General features: G+C 39.5%; 1 protein-coding gene across 1 annotated transcript in view; it reads left to right on the forward strand.

Moving 5' to 3' along the window:
- The first annotated feature begins 1,392 nt into the window (after positions 1-1,392).
- The window catches only part of EPHX4 (epoxide hydrolase 4), a 43,849-nt gene continuing 21,748 nt past the window's right edge, over positions 1,393-23,493 (forward strand). Inside the window, exons 1-4 of the mRNA XM_043575563.1 lie at positions 1,393-1,707; positions 3,967-4,052; positions 18,170-18,327; positions 19,877-20,005. Coding sequence (XP_043431498.1) covers positions 1,477-1,707; positions 3,967-4,052; positions 18,170-18,327; positions 19,877-20,005 — 604 coding nt within the window. The 5' untranslated portion in view covers positions 1,393-1,476. The remainder of the gene's footprint in view (positions 1,708-3,966; positions 4,053-18,169; positions 18,328-19,876; positions 20,006-23,493) is intronic.

Here is a 23,493-nt window from a genome sequence, read left to right on the forward strand (position 1 = left end):
CCACATTGGGTGTGGATCCTACTTTAAAAGAATAAATACATAAATAGAAATTTAAAATACAAATTAAATTGTGCTCTTCAAAAGTCTCCGTTATAAGACTGAAAAGGCATAGACAGTCTGGGAAAATATTTGCAAATCGCATGATGTGTGATAAAGGATTTGTATCCAAAGTATATAGACAACTCGTGAACTCGATAGTAAGAAAACAAACAACACAATCTTTTAAAAACGAGTAAAAGATTTTAACAGACACGTTGTCAAAGAAGAATATATTCAAGTGGCACACAAGTACATAAAGATCCCCACACATTATTAGTCACTAGGGAAATGTAAAATAAAATTTCAATGAGATGCTACACACTTCCTGGAATTACAACAATTGAAAATATTTTTTTTTGACAATACCAATTCCTTGCAAGAATTTAACCAAACCATAACTCCCACCCGTAGCTGGTATGAATTCAAAGTTGTACAGTTTGGAAGCCAGTTTGGCAGTTTCTCATGAAGTTAAATGCACGTTTTACCTGACCCAGAAGTCCCACTTCTAAGTACTCACCCACGTGAAAGAAAAACTTAAGTTCACGCAAAAAACTTCACACGAGTGTTTACAGTGGCTTTATTCCTAACCACAAAACTGGAAACAACTCAAATGTCCTTTAACTGGGTAATGGATAAACAATATGGCACATCCATTCAATGAAACACTAGCAAGCAATAAAAAAGAAACAATAGATGGAGCCGCGTAGTGGCATCTCAGATGCATTATGCTGGGTAAAAGGAGCCAAAGACAAAAAGTTACATATTTCATGATTGCATTTATATAATAGTCTTGCAAAGGAAAACTTACAGGGATGGAAAACAGACCAGGGGTTTCCAGAGGCGTGCCGTTGGAACCGGCGAGGCCTAGCTGGGCTGATAACCACTCTCAACCTTGTTGGAGAATATCAACACCTTCAGAAGAGTGTTAGGAATGAATAAAGTAATAACGTCTGTCATATAGTATGAAAATCGTTCACTGCCTCTCTTGGCCGCGCGCCCCCAGAATTCTCTGATCCAGAAAAAGGCCTAACGAAATTCCAGCAGTTAAGCAGGCAATGAGAGGACTTGAACACGGGTCAAAGTAAGAGCGGAGATTTGGGAAAGTCTCACCTTCATGTTCCCCACAGTTTGGCAATTTCGAACCGGGGTCTCACTCTGCGGAGGAAGGCCGGGCTCTGCCCTCGCCCAGTCCCGGGCGGAACCCGCAGGGCAGAGGGTCTGCCCCGCGGTGCTCCCGGGCAGGGCGCAGCGGCCCCGAGCGCGCACAGTGAGCGCGGAAGCCCGCGGCCGGGCCACGGGACGCCGGCCGAGCGCAGCCACCACGGGGCCCCGCAGGGAGGCGCGCCGCCGCGCCGGCTGTCTCGCTCCGCAGCCCGAGTGAGCGCCGCCGCTCCTGCGCCTCGGAAGGGCAGCGGGCCCCGCCGCCGGCCCCACCCGATGGCGAGGCTGCGGGACTGCCTGCTCCGCCTGACGGTCACGATCCGGTCCCTGCTCTTCTGGTCCCTGGTCTACTGCTACTGCGGGCTCTGCGCCTCCATCTACCTGCTCAAACTTTTGTGGAGCATCGGCAAGGGACCCGCTCAGACCTTCCGGAGGGTCGCCCGGGAACACCCTCCCGCGTGTTTGAACGACCCCTCTTTGGGTACCCACTGCTACGTGCGGATCAAGGTGAAGGCCGGCGCGGCCCGGCGGTATCGGGAGGGAACGTGACCGCCGCGAGAGCAGAGCGCGCGGGGCTGCTCCTTCCATGACGCCCAGCGTCCCTTAGGGTTCCTGGGTCTCGCCAGAGCGCGCGGCGGAGACAGGGAAGATACCAAGGGGAAGCCGGCGGGGCGAGGTGTGGCGGGACTGGGGTCGGGCGCGCGCGCGCGCGCGCGCGCGTGTGTGTGTGTGAGTGAGTGTGTGTGAGTGAGTGTGTGTGAGGTGGGGGGGAGGGAGTGAGAGGGAGAGAGAGAGAGGAACTGAGAATAGGTTATGTGGAGGGTCTCTCATCAGGGAGTAATATATATATTACTGTCCCCTCCTGCTCCACCACAGCAACCCAGAATAATTCTGCTCCCTGTAAGGGAAAGCTGTCTCGTGTCACCTTTTTGCCCTTTAGAACTCAGATCAGCTGTAGGGGATTGTTCCTAGGCGCCCTACTGTCTCATGAGGCTGTCTTTGTCCAAATTTTAGAGATTGAAAGAGTAAATAGAGTAAGTCATTGGAAATAGGACTTTTATTCAGAGTAGCGGAATGGAGCGTTCGCAGATGACCTAACCAGTGTGAAACAATAAACAAATGGTATATGTTTGTGGGCAAGAAAGCAGACTTATGAAGTCAGAGACCAAAGGAGTGGAATAAAAAGCAAATGTCAACCATGCATTCAGACTGGAACTGTTCATGCTTGTCCCAAGCCTCCTGGCAGCCCATGGATATTCCATTTCCTGAGGCTCCAGGTGGTGAAGAGATACAGCTTTTCATGATGCACCCTGCAGTCTGACTCACAAGACTTTCAAAACTAGCTTCACATGAGGGGATATTTATGTCACCAAGTGGAGGATTCCTAATAGGAGCTAGAGTGTCCAGCAGCTAGAGTTCAAAAGACCACGGGCACATTTTTCTTACCCTTATTCAGCCTGGGGTTGATATGAGAATAAAAGGAATTAATATATGGCGGGAAAAAACTTTAAAAGACAACAAATAAACAAAAACTTAGAACAGCACCTAGTACATGGTAAGTGCAATAAAGTATTTGTTCACTAAATCCAATCAAGTGGCCAAGATTCATCACCAATAACAGAAGTTACTGAACTTCTAGAAAGGCATTTTGCAATTGAGGGTACAGTCAGGTTTGTTATCTGAGGAAGAAAAGCAGTGAGAAAGAATCATCTGGAATTCCTCATAATGCTTTTCCCCTGACTCTGGCCACCCTAAAGAGTTGCCCCAGAGACAGAACCATGGAGTGGAAAAGAACATTGTCCTGCAAGGTAGAAGAAAATGGGGTTCTGCTCACAGCGCTGCTCCCAACCACCTTTATGACCCATGTTCACATCTTTGAACTTCGGTTTCCTAACCTGTCAAAATGATGGGGTTGAATTAATTGACCTTTTAAGATTTCTTCACATCTGAAAACCCCTTTGCTTGGGTTACCTGATATAACACCTAGTCTCTGGGCTCAGCTTTTGGTTCTTGGTTTCTTTCTTCACTTCTTTCTGAGTTTTTGTTTTCTTTTCTTGCTTTTTTCTTCATTTTCCTCTTTTCAGCTTGCCTTATATTTGCTGTATTCCTGTCTCACCCCTATGCTTTTCATTTTCCTTGGGCAGTCTTGTCTCCCGCATGCAGAGAAAAGTCTTGAGCACTCAGAGCATCCTGCTGTTAGAAATACATTGACATGACATGAGGAGCAGGAGGCAAGGGGAACGGTACATACAACTCTCAACTTAAAATAATAATGTGGGAAGGAGAGAACTAAAAATAAGGAAAGGAGGTGTGAATTATATAACTGATGGCACAGCTCTTGACGGGCAAGCTGAGAAAAGTACATGACTAGGAGGTAAACACGGCAGGAATATAAATTCAGATCAGAATTATTTACATGTCCTGCAGAATTTGAATGAGATGGAATGTGACACATCAGTAAGATGAAAGTCGCAAATTGTAACACTGTTCCAGAAGCTTATAACATACAAATTGACCTTGTAAGGAGAATACGGGAAGAGGGAAGGTACTACAAAGAGCAATGTTTAGAAAAGTAAATCTAATTTGCCCTATTAATAAATCATGGGACTTTTTTCCTTTTTGAAATTCAATAATATTTATTTTACTTCTTGATATTAAAAATAATGCAAGTTTTTTCTTTAATGAAATGGAAATACTAAATGCACTTACTTTGACAATCAACACAAGGTATCACTAAAATTCCATGCCCTCTATTTTCTACTGCAGGATTCGGGGTTAAGATTTCATTATGTTGCTACTGGTGAAAGAGGCAAACCACTTATGCTGCTGCTTCATGGATTTCCAGAATTCTGGTAAACTTGCCAACCAACTTTTTCTTGCGCATTAAGGACTTGTCTTATCACAGTGTCATTGTCTTGTTATGACTTTTCATGAACCTTACTCTATGCCCACTTACCCAGTTATCCTTCCCTATGGTTTTCCTTGTATTCTAAAGGAACGTGCATGGTGCTAGCCTTTTTTTTTTTTTTTTTTTTTTTTTAGAACTAAAAGAAGTATGGTTTAGTGTTTCAAATTTCTGAACTAGCTACAAAAGAGTTTTCATAGTATTTGCTGCCAGCAAAATACAACATTGGGTAGGAAAAGGAGATTTGAAAGAAACCAAAGGCATAGAGTGCCTGTTTATCTGGAAGCTTCGGGTGAAGCCTGGGGTAAGAGGAAGGTGGAGAGAGAGGAGAGGTTTCATGGAAATTGAGAATGAACTATTTCCCAGCACGTAGCAAAAGGCTCATATGAATGCAGGACAAATGAAAGACCTGAATATTTCACATTAGGAAAAAACCTATAACCAAAAATACATAGTTGTTAGCTACCTAGGAGAAAATGTTCTGTTCTCTTTTGAACCTGAGTACAGATGAAAACAACATATGATTAAACTTTTAAAAAATGGATATCTTGGGGTGCCTGGGTGGCTCAGTCGCTGAAGCGTCTGACTCTTGGTTTCAGCTCAGGTCCTGATCTCACAGTTTGTAGGTTTCAGCCCTGTATCAGGCTCTGCATTGACAGTGTGGAGTCGTCTTCGGATTCTCTCTCTCTCTCTCTCTCTCTCTCTGTCCTCTTCTTTCTCTCTCTCAAAAATAAATAATTTTTTTTTTTAATGAATATCTTCCTGTGGGGGCTCCTGGGTGGCTCAGTCGGTTGGGTGTCTGACTGTGGTTCAGGTCATGATCTCGTGATTCATGAGTTAGAGCCTGCTGACAGCTCAGAGCCTGGAGCTTGCTTTGGATTCTGTGTTTCCCTCTCTCTCTCTCTCTCTGCCCCTCCCCCACTCACGCTCAGTCTCTTTCTCTCAAAAATAAATAAAAACATTTTTAAAAATTTACAGAAATAAATATCTTTTTAACCAATGCTACATATGGTGGTAAAAGAAAACTGGATTTTTGATAACACAGAGCTATGATTTTGAGACAGTTCACAAACCATAAAAAAATGGATGAAAAATCATCATATTCTCTGAGCTGACGGAAAGGCAGAATATATGGTATCTTTTTAAAGGCCTGGGACAATGCCCTGTCCCCAGATTTCTCCCTTATGATCACTCTTAACACCTAGAATTTCACCATTACATATTCTGCACCTCCTCGCAGTTTTAAAGACTTTGTGTTATCCAAAGTCCTGATTAAAAATGTACCTGGTTCTGAAAGAGGTCTGACCTTGATATACTTCAGTTAACATTTTATCAGTGAAAGAGAGTTTATTAATAAATACATTGAGGGGCGCCTGGGTGGCGCAGTCGGTTAAGCATCCGACTTCAGCCAGGTCACGATCTCGCGGTCCGTGAGTTCGAGCCCCGCGTCGGGCTCTGGGCTGATGGCTCAGAGCCTGGAGCCTGTTTCCGATTCTGTGTCTCCCTCTCTCTCTGCCCCTCCCCCGTTCATGCTCTGTCTCTCTCTGTCCCAAAAATAAATAAAAAACGTTGAAAAAAAAACTTTAAAAAAAAAAATAAATACATTGAGAATGCCAGCATACTAGGAAGTATTAGGCATTGAAGAAAAGAATGGGGGATGGCAAGACCCCATTTACTTCATCATTTTTCCAGAGCAAAAAGGCTATAGATGTCTTTTTCTGAGATATTCCCTTCACGAAGATTTTCCTCCCCTTGGATTTGCCTACATGAATAAACATAAGTCGTTTTCATGTTAAACTTTTATCTGTTCTTCCATCTGGAGACAACTTAATTAGGTGGTAAACAACCCAGTGCAATTTAAGCATATGTATGTGGACTCATTTAGTGGAGTACTTGATATGATTGGCTCACAGTAAGATGTAAGTCTGAAGCCTTAGTCAAATCTGCATAAAGTAACATGGGCAGTGAATTCTGGCTTAATCACTTACTTGCTGCAGGATCCTGCACGATCATCTGCAATAATCTAGCAGAGCTGTTGTGAAGATAAAGAAAGGCAAAATACGTAGAAGGCCTTTTACATAGCCCCAGAGAATATTCTGTAAATGTTTCCTTTTCTTCCTTCATTCCCATTCACTCAATGTGGAGATCCATGTGCCAGCACTAATGTCCTCCATGCATTTATTAATAAAGTCCTTTTTACTGATAAAGTATTAACTAAAGTGCTTTGAGATCATACCTCTTTGAGAGCTAGCTGCATTTTCAATCAGGACTTTGGATGATACAAAATCCTTAATATATTTTTTAATGTTTATTTATTTTTGAGAGAGACAGACAGATTGTGAGTGGGGGAGGGGCAGAGAGAGAGGGAGACACAGAATATGGAACAGGCTCCAGGCTCTGAGCTGTGAGCACAGAGCCCAATGTGGGGCTCAAACTCGTGAACCAACAAGATACATGACCTAAGCCAAAGCCAGATGCTTAACCAACTGAGCCACCCAGTTTCCATCCCTTTTTTTTTTAATATTTTTTTTTCAAAATCTTTAAAATTTTAAAGGAGGTGAAGAATATGTGATAGTGGAATTCTAGGTTTAAGAGTGATAGTAAAATAATGGAATATTACTTGGCGATCAAAACGAATGAAATCTTGCCATTTGCAACCATGTGGATGGAGCTAGAGTGTATTATGCTAAGTGAAATGAGTCAGGGAAAGATGAATATCATGATTTCACTAATACATGGAATTTCGGAAGCACAACAGATGAACATAAAGGAAGGGAAGGGAAAATAAGATTTAAAAAACAGAGGGAGACAAACCATAACAGACTCTTAAATACAAAGAACTGAGGGTTGCTGGAGGGGTGTGGGGGAGGATGGGCTAAATAGGTGATGGGCATTGAGTAGGGCACATGTTGGGATGAGCACTGGGTGTTATAAGTAAGTGATGAATCACTAAATTCTACTTCTGAAATCATTATTACACTATATGTTAACTAACTTGGATTTAATTTAAAAAAAAAAAGTGATAGTAATGAAGAAATTTGGGGACAGGCCATTGTCCCAGACCTGTAAAAAGATAATTTCCTGATTCTGGCGATGATGATGATGATGATGATGATGATGATGATAGTTAACATTTACTGACCATTTATTGTGTGCCAGGCACTCTTCTAAGTGTTTTGTGTAGATCATCTCATTTAAACCTAAGGCACACCTTGTTTTTGAACTTCAGAGCTAACCTCTACTGCTTGTTCTTGGTATAGAGGAATGATAATTATCTGATAATATACACTGATTTTCATCTTTCAAATTTCACACTTTATAGAAACATTCAAGAGGGTGTTAAAAAGTTAGCTAACAATGTTAGAACACCTCACCTTAACATTTTGGATCATCATCCTAATAAAATTCATGATCTGTTGGGGTAGGGGTTGATATTTAACTTTTTAGAGAGAAAGATTTAAAAGCTATTCTGCCTCTTCACCCTACACCAACCCCAGTAATTGTCCATGTTCTTTATTCTCCTGGAACTTTACTTCTTACATGTGGAACAGTCAACTATTCCTACATAAAATAAAAATAAACCTACAGCCTCCTGAACCATTTGGTAATTGTTTCAAAGAGCAATTAGCACAGACTCTTAAATACAGAGAAATGAGGGTTGCTGGAGGGGTTGGGGGGAGGATGGGCTAAATAGCAAATAGCAGTGATATGCTTTCAATTTAGGACAGTAGATGCATTCTGTCATATTTTAAGAATGATACTTTTTTGTACATATTTCAGAGCATTATCCCATTATTTACTCTTGATAAGAGTTCTTTTGCAAAAGAGAAATGCCTGGTGGTTCTTGTACATGTCCTCTAATCTTCAGTGAGTGGGACAGCCTAGGAGAGGCCTGGCACTGGCCCCTGGACACCAATCCCATTTGCTCCAGTAAAGTCAAGTCTTGGATGTGTTACTCCAGGAGATTTAAAAACAACAACAATGAACTCCTGATAACTTGGTTACTCAAATAGAGCATATTGAATTTACTGAGCTTTGCCCAGCTGTTAATCTGAAAGCTACGCATTTGTTCAGGGAAAGTCCTAAAGCAACTACAAGGACATTGCTGGAAATCAGACACCTCGGTTTGACTACATCATACCCTAAACCAAGACCTCTATGTTGAGTCTTACTTTGTCTTTCCTTCCAATCAAATTACCACTATTACCTATTAGGAATCTAGTCAATTCCATTCAGGTACTCCATTCAGAAAAAAGGCAGATTCAGAGTTTAAGACAAAGCTGTTTTGATTAAGCCACTTCAAGTCTCTCTCTCTCTTGGCTTTCCCTTCTCTTTTTCCCAAAGCCCCTTCTCTGGCATTTTCATCTTTTTTTTTTTTTTAAGTTTATTTATTTGAGAGAGACAGAGACAGTGCTAGTCAGGGAGGGGCAGGAAGAGAGAGTGAAAATCCCAAGCAAGCTCCAAGCTGCCTGTGCAGAGTCTGATGCAGGGCTCAAACCCACAAAACCGTGTGATCATGACCTGAGACTTGGACCAAGACTTGGACACTTAACTGACTGAGCCACCCAGACACCCCATGTCTCTATCTTCTTTAAAAGCCCAAAACAGCAAAACAAAAAACTTTGACATTTCAAGCCAATGTAAATTTACATTATAAGTGTAAATAAGGATGCCTGGGTGGCTCAATTGGTTAAGTGTCCAACTCTTGATCTGAGCTCAGGTCATGATCCCCCACTTGGCAGCTTGGAGCTTGCTTGGGATTTTCACTCTCTCTTCCTGCCCCTCCCTGACTAGCACTGTCTCTGTCTCTCTCAAATAAATAAACTTAAAAAAAAAAAAAAAGATGAAAATGCCAGAGAAGGGGCTTTGGGAAAAAGAGAAGGGAAAGCCAAGAGAGAGAGACTTGAAGTGGCTTAATCAAAACAGCTTTGTCCTAAACTCTGAATCTGCCTTTTTTCTGAATGGAGTACTGAATGGAATTGACTAGATTCCTAATAGGTAATAGTGGTAATTTGATTGGAAGGAAAGACAAAGTAAGACTCAACATAGAGGTCTTGGTTTAGGGTATGATGTAGTCAAACCGAGGTGTCTGATTTCCAGTTCTGGGTTTGAGCCCCACATCGGGCTCTGTGCTGACAGCATGGATCCTGCTTGGGATTCTCTCTCTCTCTCTTTCTCTGTCCCTCCCCAACTTGCTCTTTCTCTCTCGCTTTCTTAAAATAAATAAACTTAAAATAATTTTTAAAATAAGTGTAAATATTATTCCTCTGTTAATAAAGTTTTGCTTAAATACACATAAAATTATAAGCTTATCTGTAGATCGAGTAGATCAGAATATTTGATACTGTGAAAACAAAATAATCCTAAATTGGCAATGTGTGTCAGAATGATTTTAAACAGAAAAGCACTATACAAATGCAATATATTATCTGTATTTATCATTGTTACCTAAGAATAGCTATTGAGAATTGGTGACATTTAATATCAGATGTTACATGGAAACAATAAAAATTCTGGGTGTTTTTTTTAAAAGCTGAAGGAAACATCAAACAGATACATCTATGAGACTTTTAGCTAAATTATCCCAAAATAAAATTGTCAGAAGATGGTTTTTCTCCCACTCTGTCTCCACCTCAATTTGCATTGCTTTTAAAAATATTTGGAGCTGATGCAGGCAGTTTCTTTGATTTGTCTTCATCACCAGCTGTATGGAATACATTCGTCATTACTCAAGTGCTGAGGCAAGGGAGGGCTCTTCGTACACACAGCTGAGCAGAGGCTGATGACTGTGGCCTTTTTTCTGTTGTGAAGGGGAAAAGGATATTTTACATCTGAATGTGACTAGCCTGGTAAACCAGGAGCCCTCTTATGTCAAGAGTAATCACTAGGAAAGAGGTTGCCTTTTCAAAAGTGTCTTCTGCTATAACCTAAAGGCCCTAGAAAGAAAATGTGGATGAAAATAGCTAGCTTTGTTTATTTGTAATATTTTTAGGAGTTACTGATTTTGTAGTATGTTTCATTTCTGTGTCGGGGGGTCGTTTTTGTTTTATATCATATGAATGAAATGCCATCAGTCTATCACTGGGGTGATTTCTTTTTCAGTTTAAAGTGTGAATCAAATATGCTTTATTTATGAATTCTGGGAAGATAACATTTTTTTAACTTGCCATTTATTAAGATAGCAGCTGCCCTATTTCTTTTTTTTTTAAATAAGTGTATTTATTTATTTTGAGAGAGAGAGAAAGAGAGAGAGCGAGCAGGAGAGGGGCAGAGAGAGAGAAATAGAGAATCCCAAGCAGGCTCCACACTGTCAGCACAGACCGGGATGTGGGGCTTGAACTCATGAACTGTGAGATCATGACCTGAGCCGAAACCAAGAGTCAGAGGCTTAACTGACTGAGCCACACAGGTGGTCCACCAATTGCCCTATTTCTTAGAAACGTTTAAGATATTGTTTGGTTCTGCTCATGGATAACAGCAATAGTTGAATTTATTTGTAAGGCAGTTTAAATTATTAAGAGAATGAAATACACAGGTATTATGTTTGCAAAATCTCTAATGAAATTTTAAATGCAAAATATTGCAGTATTCTACACATTACTTTGAGTCAAATTTCTGCCTTGAAATCTCTAATTAAACAAATTTTGGGGGGTGTCTGGGTGGCTTAGTTAAGTGTTCAACAGTGGTCTCATGGTTCATGAGTTCGAGCCCCGCATCAGGCTTTCTGCTGTCAGCGTGGAGCCTGCTTTGGATCCTCTGTCCCGCACACCCCCCCCCCCCGCCCCGCTTGTGTTCTCTTTCTCAAAAATAAATATTTAAAAAAATTATTTTTTTTAATGTTTATTTTTGAGAGAGTGTGTGAGCAGGGGAGGGGCAGAGAGAGAGAGAGAATCTGAAGCAGGTTTGGCACTGTCAGCTCAAAGCCCAATGTGGGGCTTGAACCCACGAACTTTGAGATCGTGACTTGAGCCAAAGTCAGATGCTCAACTGACTGAGCCACCCAGGTGCCCCAACTAATTAAATGAATTCTAAATGAAGACACAGATACTTATTCAAACAATGCACATTTTCATGGACACTGAATAGAAATTTCCCAGCAGGAGCTTGGGAACTTTAGTTGTCATTGTCTCACGGTTCAAGTTTATTGAACAACTGGTATTTCTAGCACTGTCGGGGCTTTCATTCGTTAGTTGTTTCACTTATTCAACACATCTTTACTGAGCGCCTACACTAAATATTCTGAGAGCTGAGGGAGCTCCCAATTGAGTGGAAGCACCAGACACCCCCGGTTCATTATAACACACAGGCCCAGTATGCTGAAAAGTGTATGTACAAGTGGGATAGTGTGAAGGGGCACACTACCCGCCTGTAAAGGTGGGGGGCCTGGGAAGTCTCCTGGAAGTGGACATGCTCAGCATAAGGAGTTCAGTGAAGGGGAAGAGCAAGGATTGTGAGGAGGAGGGGAATGGTGGAGAAGGATGATGTTTCAGACAAAGGAAATCAGGTGAACAAAGTCAAAAGCAAAATGCAACACCGTGTTTATTCACTGCAAGTGCCTTAGCAGTAAGGGCAGTGTACCGTGGACTCAGGCCAGACTACCAGGGTTTGAATCCTGGCTCTGCTATTTGCTAATTCTGTGACCTTTGGGAAGACAGTTAACCTCTCTGTGTTTTTGTTTCTTTAGCTCTAACGTGGTAATACCTACTTCATAGTTTCGCTTTGAAGATCAACATCGCTATATGTGAAACACTTAGAATTGTGCCTGGCATGTAGTAAGAATGATATAAATGCGAGCTCTTTTTGTTAGCTAGCAAACGACAAAGAGTATAAAGTAACCAGGCTGGAAGATTGGGCAGTAGTCAAACCTTACAGGTTTTTGTCTGCCAAAATGACGAGCTTGGGCTGCATGTTATGAGTATGGGTATACCTTGTTTTAGAGTGCTTCACAGCTACCATGGTTTTTACAAATTGAAGGTTTGTGGCAACCCTGTGTCGTGCAAGTCTGTTAGAGTCACTTTTCCAAAAGCGTTTTCTCACTTTGTGTCTCTGTATCACATTTTGGTAATTCTTGCAATATTTCAAACTTTTTCATTGTTATAATCATATTTGTTATGGTGTTCGGTGATCAGTGACCTCTGATGTTACTACTGTGATTGTCTTGGAAGAGCTACAAACCACACCCACATGAGATGGTAAACTTGATGATACATGTGGTATGTGTTCTGGCTACTTTACCAGTAAGCCACTCCCCCTCTCCTTGGGTCTCTCTTTCCAGAGACACAACAATATTGAAATGAGGCCAATTAACAACCCTACAAAGGCCTCTAAGTGTTCAAGTGAAGGGAAGAGTGGCACATCTCTCACTTTAAATCAAAAGCCAGAAATGATTAAGCTTAGTGAGGAAGGCATGTCATGAGCCAAAACAGGCCAAAAGGTAGGCCTCTTGTGCCAGTTAGCCAAGCTGTGAATACTATGAAAAAGTTCTTGAAATTAAAAGTGGTACTCCAAAGCAGTGTGGAGGTTCCTCAGAAAATTAAAAATAGACCTACCCTATGACCCAGCAATAGCACTGCTAGGAATTTATCCAAGGGATACAGGAGTACTGATGCATAGGGCCACTTGTACCCCAATGTTCATAGCAGCACTCTCAACAATAGCCAAATTATGGAAAGAGCCTAAATGTCCATCAACTGATGAATGGATAAATAAATTGTGGTTTATATATACAATGGAGTACTACATGGCAATGAGAAAGAACGAAATATGGCCCTTTGTAGCAACGTGGATGGAACTGGAGAGTGTGGTGCTAAGTGAAATAAGCCATACAGAGAAAGACAGATACCATATGGTTTCACTCTTACGTGGATCCTAAGAAACTTAACAGAAACCCATGGGGGAGGGGCAGGAAAAAGAAAAAAGAGGTTAGAGTGGGAGAGAGCCAAAACATAAGAGACTGTTAAAAACTGAGAACAAACTGAGGGTTGATGGGGGGTGGGAGGAAGGAGAGGGTGGGTGATGGGTATTGATGAGGGCACCTTTTGGGATGAGCACTGGGTGTTGTATGGAAACCAATTTGTCAATAAATTTCATAAAAAAAAAACTGAGAACAAACTGAGGGTTGATGGGGGGTGGGAGGGAGGGGAGGGTGGATGATGGGTATTGAGGAGGGCACCTTTTGGGATGAGCAGTGGGTGTTGTCTGGAAACCAATTTGACAATAAATTTCATATATTAAAAAAAAAAAGTGCTACTCCAGTGAGCACACAAATGATAAGAAAGCAAAACAGCCTTGTTTTCGGTACGGAGAAAGTTGTAGTGGTCTGGATGGAAGATCAAACCAGCCACAGCATTCCCTTCATTCAAAGCCTAATTCAAAGCAAGGCCCCAATTCTCTTCAATTCCTTGAAGAGTGAGAGAGGTGAGGAAGCTGCAGAAGAAAAGGTTGAAGCTAGCAGAGTTTGGTTCATGAGGTTTAAGGAAAGAAGTCATTTCCGTAACAGAAAAGTTCAAGGTAAAGCAGCAAGTGCTGATGTAGAAGCTGCAGCAAGTTATTGAGAAGATTCAGCTCAGATAATTCATGAATGTGGCTACAATAAACAATAGGTTTTCTATGCAGACAGGTAGCCTTCTATTGGTAGAAGATGCCATCTAGGACTTTCTTAGCTAGAGAGAAAAGTCAATGCCTGGCTTCAAAGCTTCAAAGGATAGGCTGACTCTCTTGTTTCTAATATAGCTGGTGACTTAAGAAGTTTAAACCAATGCCCATTGATGATTCTGAAAATCCTAAGACCCTTAAGAATTGTAAATCCACTCTGTTTTCTATAAATGGAACAACAAAGTCTGGATAACAGCACATCTGTTTACAACACAGTTTACTGAATATTTTAAACCCACTGTTGAGACCTATTGTTCAGAAAAAAAGGATTTCTTTCAAAATATTACTACTCATTGACAATGCACCAGGAGTCACCCAGGAGTTCTGATGGAGATGTACAACCAGATTAATGTTGTTTGTATGCCTGCTAACACAATATCCATTGTGCTTCCCATGGATCAGGAAGTTACTTAGACTTTGAAGTCTTATTACTTAAGAAATACATTTCATATGGCTATAGTTGCCATCGATAGTGATTCCTCTGATGGGTCTGGGCAAAGTCCATTGAAAACCTTCTGGAATAGTCCCATTCTAGATGCCATTAAAAACATTCATGATTCATGGGAAGAGGTCAAAATGTCAACATGAGCAGGAGTGGAAGAAATTGATTCCCACCCTCATGGATGACTTGGAGGGGCTCAGGACTTCAATGGAGGAAGTAACAGGTGTGGTGGAAACAGCAAGAGAACTAGAATGGGAAGTGGAGCCTGAACATGAGACTGAATGGCTGAAATCTCATGATAAAACTTTCATGGATGAGAAATTTCTTCTTATGGATGAGCATACACAGTGGTTTCTTGAGATGGAATCTACTCCTGGTGAAGATGCTGTGAAGATTGTTGAAATGACAATAGAGGATTTAGAATATCACATCAACTTAGTTGATAAAGCAGAGGCAGGGTTTGAGAAGACTGACTCCAATTTGGAAAGAAGTTCTACTGTGTATAAAATGCTATCAAACAGCATCCCATGCTACAGGGTAATCATTTGTGAAAGGAAGAGTCAATTGATATGTCAAACGTCATTGCTGTCTTCTTGTAAGAAATTGCCACAGCCACCCCAGCCTTCAGAAACCACCACCCTGATCAGTCAGCAGCCATCAATATTGAGGGTAAGACCCTCCAGCAAAAAGATTACAACTCACTGAAAATTGAGATGATGGGTAGCACATTTTTAGCAATAACGTATTTTTTTTCTTTTTGTTTAATTTTTATAACATTTTTAATTTTAATTCCAGTGTAGTTAACACACTGTGTTAGTTTCAGGTGTACAATAGTGATTCAACAGTTCTACACAAGCAATTCTTGCTTTTATTCTTTTTTTAATGTTTATTTTTAATAGAGACAGAGAGAAGGGGAAGGGCAGAGAGAGAAGGTGAGAGAGAGAGAGAGAGAGAGACAGAGAGAGAGAGAATCCCCAGCAGGCTCCAAGCTGTCAGTGCAGAGCCCAACGCGGGGCTTGATCCCACAAACCATGAGATCATGACCAGAGTCGAAGTCAGATGCTAAACTGGCTGAGCCACCCAGGTGACCCACAAACAATACTTTTTAAATTAAGGTATATACATTGTTTCTTAGGCATAATGCTATTGCACACTTAACAGACTACAATGTAAACATAACTTTTATATGCACTGGGAAACCAAAAATTCATTTAACTTACTTTATTGTGATATTTTGCTTTATTGTAGTGGTCTGGAACCAAACCCACAATATGTCTGATATATACATGTAATAGGGATTCAAGAAAAGATGTTAAACAGGGAAATTACATGGCAGAGTTTGTTTTTATAACCTCCCTCTGGTTTTGTAGAAGATAGAGCTAAGGGGAATGAAATACAGGTAGATCAATCGATAGGTTGCTGCATTAATGGAAGCCTGAATTAAGGTAATGATAGTAGGGATGGATGGGAAAAGTGATTAAATAAATATTTAAAAGGTTAAATCTGCAGAACTTTATTGATTGGGAATGAGATAATCCCTAAAGAGGGAAGAGTTGGGCCTCAGTTACAAAGACATAAAAAAAATCAATTGAAAATTTTAAGTAGGGCTAATGAGAAAAATATTATCATATGTGTTGACAAATGAGTATCTTTAAGGAAACAAACTGCTTTATTTGTTACAGCCCAGAGACACAATTAATAGCATTGCTATGACCTCACTAAGAAACACACTTTTTATTATTTTAACATTTTCAAATGTGTCTTAATTGGTAATGCTTTTGTAGATTTTCACAAATCATAGATATTCTAATAACAGATCATAGATTCTGTATCCATGTCTGACACTCTTCCTAATGACCTGTTGATGTAAAATACATAATTTGTTTCATTGATCTTACTGCTTTGTGTCCCTTGACATTGAAGTCTCTCTCACTATTAGTTTATAATCTCAGATCCCTGTATACACTTGCCTATTGCACTCCAAAAATCTTTTCTCCCAGTTGGCTTGTGTCAGATAATTCTACACTCTTTCCATGAACAGATATGCATGCAGATCCATTTTTTAAATGCATATTTGAAATTCCACAACATGTGAATCACTTTGAAAAATCCATGTCTTTTTTTTTTTTTATCTGTTTGTTATCCAAATGATTTTGCTTATTTGAAGAAAATCTCACTGACCAGGGTGCCTTGGCTGGCTCAGTTGGTAGAGTATGCAACTCTTGAATCTCAGGGTCGTAAGTATGAGCCCCACATTGGGTATGGAGATTACACAAAAATAAAATCTGAAAGAAAGAAAGAAAGAAAGAAAGAAAGAAAGAAAGAAAGAAAGAAAGAAAGAAAGAAAGAAAGAAAGAAAGAGAAAGAAAGGAAAAGAAAGAAAAGAAAAGACAAGACAAGACAAGAAAAGAAAATCTCACAGATCTCTATATTTCGTTCAATAATGCAGTTCCATGACCAAGCAAAGGGGGGTTACCTGGTCCTGCAGAGGCCTCCAGGACCTGGCAAGAGCACTCTGGCCATTCTAATTGGTCAGTGCCGGTACCATTTTGGCTGTTAAATGGTTTTTTTTGTTTTGTTTTGTCCTTAAAGTTTATTTATTTTGAGAAAGAGAGACAGTGCTCATGCACACAACCAGGGGAGGGGCAGAGAGAGAGAGAGAGAGAGAGAGAGAAAGAGAGAGAGAGAGAGAGAGAGAGAATCCCAAGCAGGCTCCCTGCTCTCAGCATAGAGCTTGTCACAGGGCTCCATTTCACAAACTGTGAGATCATGACGTGAGCCGAAACGAAGAGTCAAATGCTTAACTGACTGAGCCACCCAGGTGCCCCTGTTAAATGTTTTTAATATCACACTTGTTTGTATTCATTCAGGATCTTCTCCACAGAAGAGTTTTGTTTTAGCAAACAAAGGTTTATCTTAAGCAGCTGTTATATTGGATTCTTTTAGTGATAATCTTTTTTAAAAATCTTCAGACTTTTTCATCTATAAGTAAATTATGATTACTAAAATGTGGAGCCATATTTACAGTGGAGTAAAGTGAACAAAATCTACTTTTTAGGGAAATATATCTTCATCTTATAAATGTTTTTTTATGAATTATATGGTTCTGCAATACAGAAGCATTTGTAAGTACAGATTCCCTGATGGTTGTCAGCATTATTTAAGAAAAGCTTAGAAATTGATTTCTTGAGTACATATGGAAGTATATTGGTTTTAGGGGCACCTGGGTGACTCAGTCAGTTAAGCGTCTGACTTCAGCTCAGGTTATGATCTTGCAGTCCATGAGTTTGAGCCCCATGTCTGGCTCTGTGCTGACCGCTGGCATCGTGGAGCCTGCTTCAATTCTGCATCTCCCTCTCTCTGCCCCACCCCCACTTGCATTCTCTCTCTCTCTCTCTCTCTCTCTCTCTCTCTCTCTCAAAAATAAACATTAATATTTTTAAAAAATAAGTATACTAGTTTTAATATCAGATATTTTGTAGTTTCTGTAAATATTGTCCCTTTGTTATATCCCACTGGATCTGGTAAAAAAAAAACAAACAAACAAACAATAAATTTTAATAAAAAACATCAATGTGCCCTTCTCAAACATGTCCCTTCCTCTGGCTCACACACAGCTATATAACCTTTCTTTTATTTTTTTTTATTATTTTTTTTAATGTTTATTCTTGAGAGAGAGAGGGAGAGAATGAGCAGAGAGGAAGGGCAGAAGAGGGAGACACAGAGTCTGAAACAGGCTCCAGGCTCTGAGGTGTCCGCACAGAGCCCGATGCAGGGGTTCAAACTCACGAATCATGAGATCATGACCTGAGCCCAAGTCAGATGCTTAACCAACTGAGCCACCCAGGTGCCCCTACATAACCTTTCTTAATATAAAAAGTTTCTTACAGTTGTCCACTTAGAAAAGCTGTGATGTAACTCTTTGGATTAGTTACTGCGGTATTCTTAATGTTTCTTATTTCCTGCAGGTATTCTTGGCGTCACCAACTAAGGGAATTTAAAAGTGAATATCGAGTTGTAGCACTTGATCTGAGAGGCTATGGAGAAACAGATGCTCCCATTCATCGAGAGAATTATAAATTGGACTGTCTAATTACAGATGTAAAGGATATTTTAGACTCTTTAGGTAGGTCAGTTAAAAAAAAAACACAGTATTAATCCTTTGTAAGGGACTAACAGTCAACAAACTGAATTGGTAACCTCATTTCTTGGGAGGAAGCCTTTTCCATTTACCGAGCTGTTGTCTGGATCCTGTCACCATGGTTTCGAGTGTACAGCTGAAAATATTTATAGAGGAAATTGAAAATAATACTATTATTTCAATATGGAATGACTATTCAGTCCACCAGCCAAGAATAACTTTAAAATTTGTTTTTAAAAATAGATCTAATGTATGCAATTTATTATTTTCAGAACTAATTATTAGAAATTTGATACTTGTACTCAGAAAATTTATTTCTTCAGAACCCACATCTAAATACTCATTTAAAAATGTTATAAGATACAGAAGCACTTGCACTGTCTTTCTTGTATTGATTAGCTAGTGCCACAATATTATTGTGTAACAAACATCCCAAACTCAGTGGCATATAGCCGTAGGCATTTATTCATATTCTTATGGATATACTAGTCAAGTATAGGCTGGACCCCTGGGTCTTTGCCTCAAGTTACAGGTCTTGCTGGGACTGGCTTCTCCCTCTGAGTTGGACTGGAGCTCAAGCTAAAGGGGAGTAGCTACCTGGTGGTAGCTCTTTCTCTTCTCCTGGCAATGGCAGAAATGGCAACAGGATGAGCCCAGCTGCGGAAGCATATTTCAAGTTTCTGCTTGCAGCTTATTGGTCAAAGCAAATCATATGGCTGAGCCCAAAGTCAAGTCATATGCCCACCATACCACAGCAAATCACACAGCTAAGTCTCATATCAAAGGGGTCATAAAGGTATACTCCTTTTATGGCAGTGGGGAGAGGGGAGGAGTAAATACTTTTAACAATAATTGAATCTACTACACCTCTTTTGACTAAAATCCAGCTGCTACCATGGTATGTTAATGGAGCCAATATAGTGAGAAAGCCATGAAATCAAATTAAAGCTCTTTCTACAGTAATCTAATGAGAGCATAGGTCAGGCCAATATTCTAAGAAGAAAAAAAAATGAATGAGGTCTGGGGGTGTCAATGCAGTGTTGTCATTTAGTCTGATTACAATAAAATAGACTCAAAGACATTGATTTCTGACAGCCATATTTCATTCATCTTTTGTGGTGATTCAGAGTTGGCCTAAATTCATCTTCATGCAATTTTCTAGGCAAATCAATGACATAATATAATCTTGCTTATGACCGAATTATGTGTAATCTTTACCATGGTTTCCCAAACTCAGTTTTGTGGGACAAGAGCTGGGCTAGCTGTTTCCGATTTTTTTTCATATAGATTCCTGGGAGAGATTCTAAATCTGTAGGTCTAGAATGGAGGTTGGACATCCAAGTTTTCTAAAAAGCTACTTAGGTGGTTCGTACATACAGGTTTTGGAAACACCAAACTCAGTATCTGCACGAAGTGCCTAATTACAGTCGGGTTATGGGAAGATTATTTTCAGAAGTGTACCCACTTTACATGAGGTAATAATGCATCCACCTGTTTCTTTTCAAAGATGTCAACATTTTTTTCTCCATTACAGGATATAGCAAATGTGTTCTTATTGGCCACGACTGGGGGGGAATGATTGCTTGGCTAATTGCCATCTGTTATCCCGAAATGGTGATGAAGCTTATTGTTATTAACTTCCCTCATCCAAATGTATTTACAGGTGAGTTTAAATTTTCATTAAAACATATTTGTTAATGTGACAATTCACTATTGTCACTGACACTTTGGATTAAAAACAGCAAAATTTGAATATCAGTATTTTTTCCATTAAATGACTAAAATATGATATTAGCACATGACAATGTCAGATACCTTGGCTTTAAATATTCTTCAAGAGCCTGATAAATTGTAGCTTCATATTTGCTAGCATAATTTTATTTTAATTTTTTGAAGGACATTTTACTGCTAACTTGGAGAGGGATAAAGGGAAAAATGCAGTGACACTATTTTGACAGTAATGAATCTTGACAACCTAGACATAAATTCTCCTCTTGCCTGACTGCTTGGGCTATCAGGAATGACAGCATTCTTTAAAGCTGCAGTTCTCAAATTTTTGGCTTCAGGACTCCTTTATACTGTTAAAAATTATTAAATACCCATTTAGTTTGTGTTTATATGGGTTACATATATAAATATTTACTATATTAGAAATTAAAAATGGGAAAAAATTTAAAATTCTTTATTAACTCATTAAAAAATAATAAATTCAGTACCTGTTAACATAAATAACATTTTAATGAAAACTAACTACATCTTCCAAAACACAATTTTAGTGAGAAGAATGTCATTGCTTTACATTTTTGCAAACCTCTTTAATTTTTGGCTTAATAGAAGACAGCTGGATTCTCACATCTGCTTCTGCATTCAATCAGTTGCAATATGTTGTTTTAAATGAAGTATATGAAGAAATCTGGCCTCACAGATTTGTAATTGGAAAAGGGACGAGTATTTTGATAGCCTTTTCAGATAACTGTGGATTTTCTTCTTTAATACTACACCAAACTCAAAAATTGGTGATTTCTTAACGGTTAGTAACAATGTAGAATCCAATGTCACATTAATGAGATTTTCATACTGTTACATTAAAATCCATTAGTCTCTTTAGCACTTTGAATGGATTTTTTACCCATGCATGATTTTGCATCATCATGCAGTGGACGATATTGGTTCATTGAGTTATGCAGATCTTCCATGAGTTGACATATTTTGTAATATTATACCAAAGAACCCACATTCATTAATATCACCCCAATTGTATCAAAAAGTCATTGAGTATTGCAAAGCTGTCATGCTCACAGTAGCAAATAAATGGTTCCAAACTTCTAATTTTCATTTGAAAGCTTGAATTTGGTCGTTGGCAACAAATACTGTTGATTGTTTTCCCTCAAGTGACAGGCTCACTTCATTCATTTTCAAGAGACTGTCAGATACTGAAGTCTGACTGATGATAATTTGTTAGCCATCCATTCATGTAAGAATGGTATTCCATAAAAAATGCAGCTAATTCAACTAATCAACGCAAAGAACTGCAGAAATGCTATCCCTCGAGACAACCATTGTATCTGGGTATTCAACAGAACTGCTTTATGTGTTCTTTGTGTTTCATCTTGGTAGTCGAAAGCTGTGTACACAAAAGTTGAAATTTAAAATTAGTAGTTTTTGCTATTTTATCTAGAACATTCCTAAGTGAAAATGGCACTTTATGTATTTCTGTATTTGTTTGCTGCAAATGTGTGGTGGTGAAGAATACAATGACTACTCGTATTGTTCAGTGTCACTGCCGTGGTTTGTGCTCAGGCAGCAATGGCTTTATCTACCATTGCTTTGGTACCATGAGCACAAATCTCAACCAGATGAGAAAAGCTAATAATGTCTGAGTAGTGTAATGAATCTTGGGGCTTCCCAGAGGTCCACATGGACTATACTTTGAGAACCTCTGCTATAAAGGGAACTCTTAAAATCTTCAGAGTGTTCAAAGACCTGTGAACCATTACTAGGCACATTTTTATTTAGTTTTGGAAAAAATTATAATCTTGTCCTGTTTACCCTTGTCAAGTTTTCAGGTACTGCTTCAGGAGCTTCAGGTACTGCTGTTACCCTCAGCAGCCCACTAGGGAACAAAAAACTCAGAACAACATATATCTATGTTGGAAACAAGACTACATAAAAGGGAAAAGGGAACATGACTACTGAAATATTGTACAATATAAATGTAGGAGTTGATTTTTGGATATACCCAATTGTCCTATGTCTGTTGAGGTGACAGGATGGATGCTTAGGCTTCAAATATCAAACTGAGATGCACTAGACTGTTCTTAGTTGCATTAGGTAGCAGAAGTTGTGCTACCTGCTTAAGCCATTGATTGGGACCCTTGAATAAATGTTATTTTTGTGATGTTGCTGTATGGACAAGTTGTAATTGGTCACTTCAGCAAGAATATTCTTGGAATATTTCTGGAACTGTTTTATCAATAATAGGTTCAACCCTAGTCAGGTTAATACAAAGTCTTCAAGTAATATGCCTATATTTTCTGCTTAATTATAGTGATATCTCTTAATGCAGGGCTGAATAAATTTTGTTCGATGATGATTTTACAAAAAGTATAACATAACGATGCTCCACTTACCTGAGAATTATAGTTCTACAATTTCCAACCATGTTATTAAATGTAGTTACAAAATTAGAAATAAGAAAAAATTACCTGTATAGCAAAGAAAATTTAAAAAAACCAGTGCACAAGAAACAAGTATGCACACTTGATATGTATGATTACACTACTCTCCAGCTTAAAGATTCATTGTCTTCCCAAAGCACTTAAAGTCCATATCCTCTGGCCCTCCTTGACTGGACTTCTGCTTTGCTCTCTGATTCATCTCATGCCACCTCCTTCTCCTCATTCACTACACCATCCACACTGATGTTCTTTCTGCTTCTTGAATGTGCCAAGCGCAGGACCTTTCTGTGCCTGTTTTTTTTTTTTTTTTTAACATTTATTTATTATTGAGAGACAGAGACAGACTTTGAGCAGGGCAGAGGCAGAGAGAGAGGGAGACACAGAATCCGAAGCAGGCTTCAGGCTCTGAGCTGTCAGCACAGAGCCCTACTGGGGGCTCAAACTCACAAACCAAGAGATCATGACCTGAGCCAAAGTCGGACGCTTAACCGACTGAGCCACCCAGGTGGCCCCTTGTGCCTGGGTTTTTTTCCCTAGATCTTTGCATGGCTGACTCCCTCTTACCCTTCAGGACTCAGTCCACACTTTGTATACCCAGAGAAGCCTATTCTGACCACTTCTGCTGAATAATAGTCTCTCCACACCACCCAATAATAATTCTCAATCAGATTACCTTCTTTTAATTTTCTTTATATTATTGTTGCTATCTAAAGTGATCTTTTTAAATATTGGTTATTTATTGTATAAATTCCTTATTAATGGGACCCTCTTCTGTCTTATTAACTGCTAAACCCCCTCACACACAGTAGATATTAAAATATTCCTTGAATGAAGGAATTTTCTAGATCCATAAATGAATTTATAGGAAACATGTTAGTTTCTGTTGAGGCCAAATTAATAAGGTATTCAAATCCACCTGTAAACAAAATCTTTTAAACAACAGAAAATTACCTCCCCATTTATCCCTAGGGAA

This window comes from Prionailurus bengalensis, chromosome C1 (genome assembly GCF_016509475.1).
Source record: "Prionailurus bengalensis isolate Pbe53 chromosome C1, Fcat_Pben_1.1_paternal_pri, whole genome shotgun sequence".
Classification (NCBI taxonomy): domain Eukaryota; kingdom Metazoa; phylum Chordata; class Mammalia; order Carnivora; family Felidae; genus Prionailurus; species Prionailurus bengalensis.